Here is a 4,125-nt window from a genome sequence, read left to right on the forward strand (position 1 = left end):
CAGCAGGATAGAAGTTTAAAGAGGAACAGACAAAGGCAGTTCAATTTACTAATTTATTTTTCTTTTTTATAATATTCTCCATTGCCTTGTGGAGAGACTGTCTAGCTCTGTAGTAGCTAAGTGATCCCAATGACCTAGGAGAGGTTCTGAGTCAGTGGAATAGTAAGAACAAAATACATGTTCTTCCCTTTAGCTACTACTTTATACACTGTACTTTACTTTATTAACCCTATATAAAACTGTACTACAGTGAGTTTCATTTTTACTCCCTACCAGCCACTGCATGTAGATTGTTTGCAGAGGAGACTCTCCCTTTTTCCATCACTTGTCAATGAAATATTGTGGTATTTAGAAAAGGCAATTGATTTGAGTGCTTTAAAAGGATTAGAATAAGCTTATGAAAGGAAACGGTGGTGGTTGTTGATGTGAATGCCCAAAATGATGTAAACTTGTTTCTAATGAATGTAATGAATGTAAAGATAACGTGTTTGCCTTTATGTAACCTGTTTGGGAAAATAGCCTTAGTCATTCAGAACATCCCTTCTTCTGTTGCCTTTCTTAAAACATTGTCAAGTCCTGACTGTCCAGGGCAGCAGGTGAGCAAGGTGATCTCCCACGACACAGCTCTGGCAGCGTACAGGGTACATCAGTCCTGTCAGTGGAACTGGCACCGAGTCTGCGGGGTGCAGAACTGGACAGTTCTGATGTTAATTCCAACTTGTCGACCTGCACTCCCCTGGTCTCAAGGGTCAGCTCCAGTGACAATGGGCAGTTAGCAGGTATCTTGGCTTATTTTGATTGATCCAAAGCTGAAACAAGTCCCTTCTAAAACAAGGGTTCTGCGGAGCTGAACAGGGGGAAGATAAACAATTCCTTGGTGAGAGGTTGCAGCAAGGAGGTAAGCGGTTGCTGCTCTGAAGTCACCCCAGGTTCACAAGCACGCAGGCAGATGCGGAGTCTTCTGGGTAGGGAGAAGCCTTGAGTACACGTGTGTTCAGTAGGAAATGAGCAAGGGGGGCGTGGTGTTCTGCAGCATCGCTGGGGACAATGACTATGGCTGGTCAGGTTGGGGGAGGTCGAGCTATAGTGCTTACTCAGCTGCAGTGTTGCAATGGAAACAATTGTATGTTTCTAGCTGGGCAGTACAAGAGCTTGATCATTCCTAATTGCTCTCTTATCTTACTCCTTGGCCACAGCAATCCAAACTGTATTGAGCAAAGCACATAAACAGTTTCGTCTGCCTTCATTACAAAGGTAGGAGTACCTGCTTAATTCCTAGTGAATTGTACTGCTGCTCTGACATCAGTAATGCTGACGGACTTTATTTGCCAGTATTCAGGAAGAGCAATGCTGTAAGCACACAGCTTAATTGTGATCATTAAGCACACTTACTACTTAGTTACTACTTAGTTATGATATGACAGTGCAAATATTGCTCGTGGTTTTGCTGACTCACAGTGAAATTCTCAATATTTGTTCAAAACAATATTAATTTAGTGGAAAATGAGGGAGCCGTGTTCTTCAGTTCACTCCCTCTTCCCACTCTTGTCTTCAAATACAAAGAAAATCTAGTATCAGTTAGTACAAGAGGTTGTTAGGGGCCAAAGGCTGCCACTCTCTGGGAATGGTTGCTCATTCTGTCCTTCTGTATCCAGTTTTGTTTAGTTTACTGACAGGCTGACCTAGGACAGCAGGTTCCTGCAGCACAGCTTTACCAGTGTAGAGACTCACAGACAGTACGTACAGTTGGGCTCCTGCCGCTGGACAATGCACAGCGTGTTGAGACCAAGGCCACTGTACAGCTATTTCTGGGCGCTCGCCATGGGGGTGTTCCCAAAAGGCAGCCCCCGACCCTCCCCAGCCCCTCTCACAAGGCAGTGCAGCACTCCACACGGGTTAGCTGGCCTGTAGCTTCGTACCAAGGGCGGATTATGGCAGCTTGCCTGAACGGCTGGGTAGCGGTATTATGCAATGCACTAAGCTGAGGCCGGGCAGTACCTCCTGCATACAAAACTGCTCTGTATAATTCCTCAGTAAAATTATCACCTATGTCAATGTGACTGATTTGTACTGGACATGCTGGAAAAAAATCACGTACGGCTATGTTGTCCTTTGGGTCACACTTAATGAGTACTCTGAGAGCTTTTCTGGTTTGTACCAATAAATTCCTGAGCTGAAAGCACTTCTTGTCAGACTTCACTGACAAGCTTCATGTTGGGCTAGATCTGTTCTGTAGTCTCCTACAAGATTTGTTTTCCTTTTTTTTCCTTTTTTTTTTTTCTTTCAGACACTAGCGGAACTTCAGCGGCTAAATCTGCTGGTAGTTGCTCCTCCTGTCCTAAGCCTTTCTCCTGCAACAACACATTGACCTCAGCCTCCTGCAGCATCAAAAAACCCTGTTGGCCTGTTTAAGGTCAAGGTAAAAGGACTGTTGCCATTTCAAACATATCCTCTCTCCAAACTGAATGCTTTATTGCAGCTAATGCTATTTGTGACTAGAGGCTATAGATCTGCAGGGAGATTGCCTAATGATGAGCTTGTCAATTTGTCCCTCGACATGGCTAAATCCAGATATACAGTCAAAGCCTCTGCTAGAGAGGCATCCACCTGTCCCTCCCTCCTCCTTAAGCCTTCTTGTAAGGTAACTCCTCTCATGAAGCACTTTTTAAGGCTTTCACCACCAGTGACTTTTTCAAGCCGAGTCAGTGAGGGGGAAGGCTGCCTCTCAGCCCTAAGCTTGCTGATTTTATTGCTGAATGAGATTATTGCTTTAAGTGAAACTGCAAGAAGTAAATGGCACAGAAAGGACTTAGGCTGTGGCCTGGCAGCAGCAGACAATACTAGGGTAGCTTAATTATCACAGTTATTCCCTTTGCTTTTCCTTCCAGGCAAGGGAAACGTTGATTTGTTCTGGGACTGGGAGAGTTTGCTAGCTAAGAAGGTAAAGGGCTCAAGCAGTGTTTTCCGATCTGTCACAGTCACTTCCCATAGTCTCACTTTCTCAGCCCTTGCCCATTGCTGTGCTGCTTCAGTTTCCACTTGCCTTTGGTCCAGGAGGTCAGTTTTGTTTCCCAAGACGATAATTGTTACCTACAAACAAAACAAAGGCTGAGCTTTATACAGAAAGCATCCACCACTCTCACTGCTTTTAAACAGCAGGCAGGCAGCAACACAGTTCAGACCCGTTCTTTAACTTAGCACTGGCATGAGGTCAGTTGTGTGTAGTTGGGAAGATCAGAGTCTGGGATTTGAATTAGCCTTATGTACTTGTGGGCTGGGAACTGGTTTTAATCATAGGATAGGCAGGACTCCCCTTTCTCCCTGCTATTGCTTGAAGGGAAACAATACCCAAGAGAGCCAAAGTTAAACACTTCCATGTTCCATTTACTTGGCAATTGAGCTGCCCTACACAAATGGGAAGAGCATGACATCTGGGTAGGTCAGTGCACTGGATGCTTGAGAGATGAAAAAATGCATGGCAACAGAGAAAGCTGTGGATACCACAGCTGTGACTTTTGCCCAGCTTATTTTTTCCCAAGCCCCATCCCACAATACAAACAAAGCCAGCCCTGCCAGAAGACAGTCTTTGACGGCAGCCCGGGCAGGCTGAGCTGTCGAGCCCCTCTCCCATGGCTGCCCTCTCCCGCAGGCACGGGAAGCCACTAGAGGGACCTAAGGGGACACTCTTCTGTCGCCGAAAAGGTCAGCACCAGCACCATTCTCTGGGAGGCAGTTTCGAGAGCAGCCGGTTGGCTAACCGGAGCAGCGCGGCTGTATCCAGTCAGACCTTTGGTTGTGAGGATCCATCGGGTGACTCCTGCAACACCGAGGCAGTACAGCGTGACTGAGCTCACTGGCCTGCCTGGTACTACAGTTCTAGGGAATGCTGAAAGGAGTGCTGGCCACTTAAAATTACTGCTCCTGCTTACTTTAAGTTTACCATTTTCTAAAAATGTTTTACCAGCATCAGCTCTTAGGGGAAACCATGCCTTTATTTATAGTTCAATGTCCTTAGCCAAACTCTGGTCTCAACTCTACATTAGTGGTTTGACAAAGATCAAGTGACAAAGTCCCCTCTCGCTGATGATTTGGGATTTTAGCTGTGGCCACACCTGCACACTCTTT

At 45.8% G+C, this 4,125-nt stretch overlaps 1 protein-coding gene across 2 annotated transcripts in view; it reads right to left on the reverse strand.

The window, feature by feature from the left end:
- Positions 1-2,727: 2,727 nt before the first annotated feature.
- NKIRAS1 (NFKB inhibitor interacting Ras-like 1) overlaps positions 2,728-4,125 on the reverse strand; it is a 10,710-nt gene continuing 9,312 nt past the window's right edge. Inside the window, exon 3 of one of the 2 annotated variants that reach the window (XM_010144633.1) lies at positions 2,728-3,090. In XM_010144633.1, coding sequence (XP_010142935.1) covers positions 2,851-3,090 — 240 coding nt within the window. In that variant the 3' untranslated portion in view covers positions 2,728-2,850. The remainder of the gene's footprint in view (positions 3,091-4,125) is intronic. The other variant, XM_010144640.1, reaches the window with a different exon arrangement.

Source organism: Buceros rhinoceros, unplaced genomic scaffold (assembly GCF_000710305.1).
Source record: "Buceros rhinoceros silvestris isolate BGI_N320 unplaced genomic scaffold, ASM71030v1 scaffold17460, whole genome shotgun sequence".
NCBI classification, from domain to species: Eukaryota; Metazoa; Chordata; class Aves; order Bucerotiformes; family Bucerotidae; genus Buceros; species Buceros rhinoceros.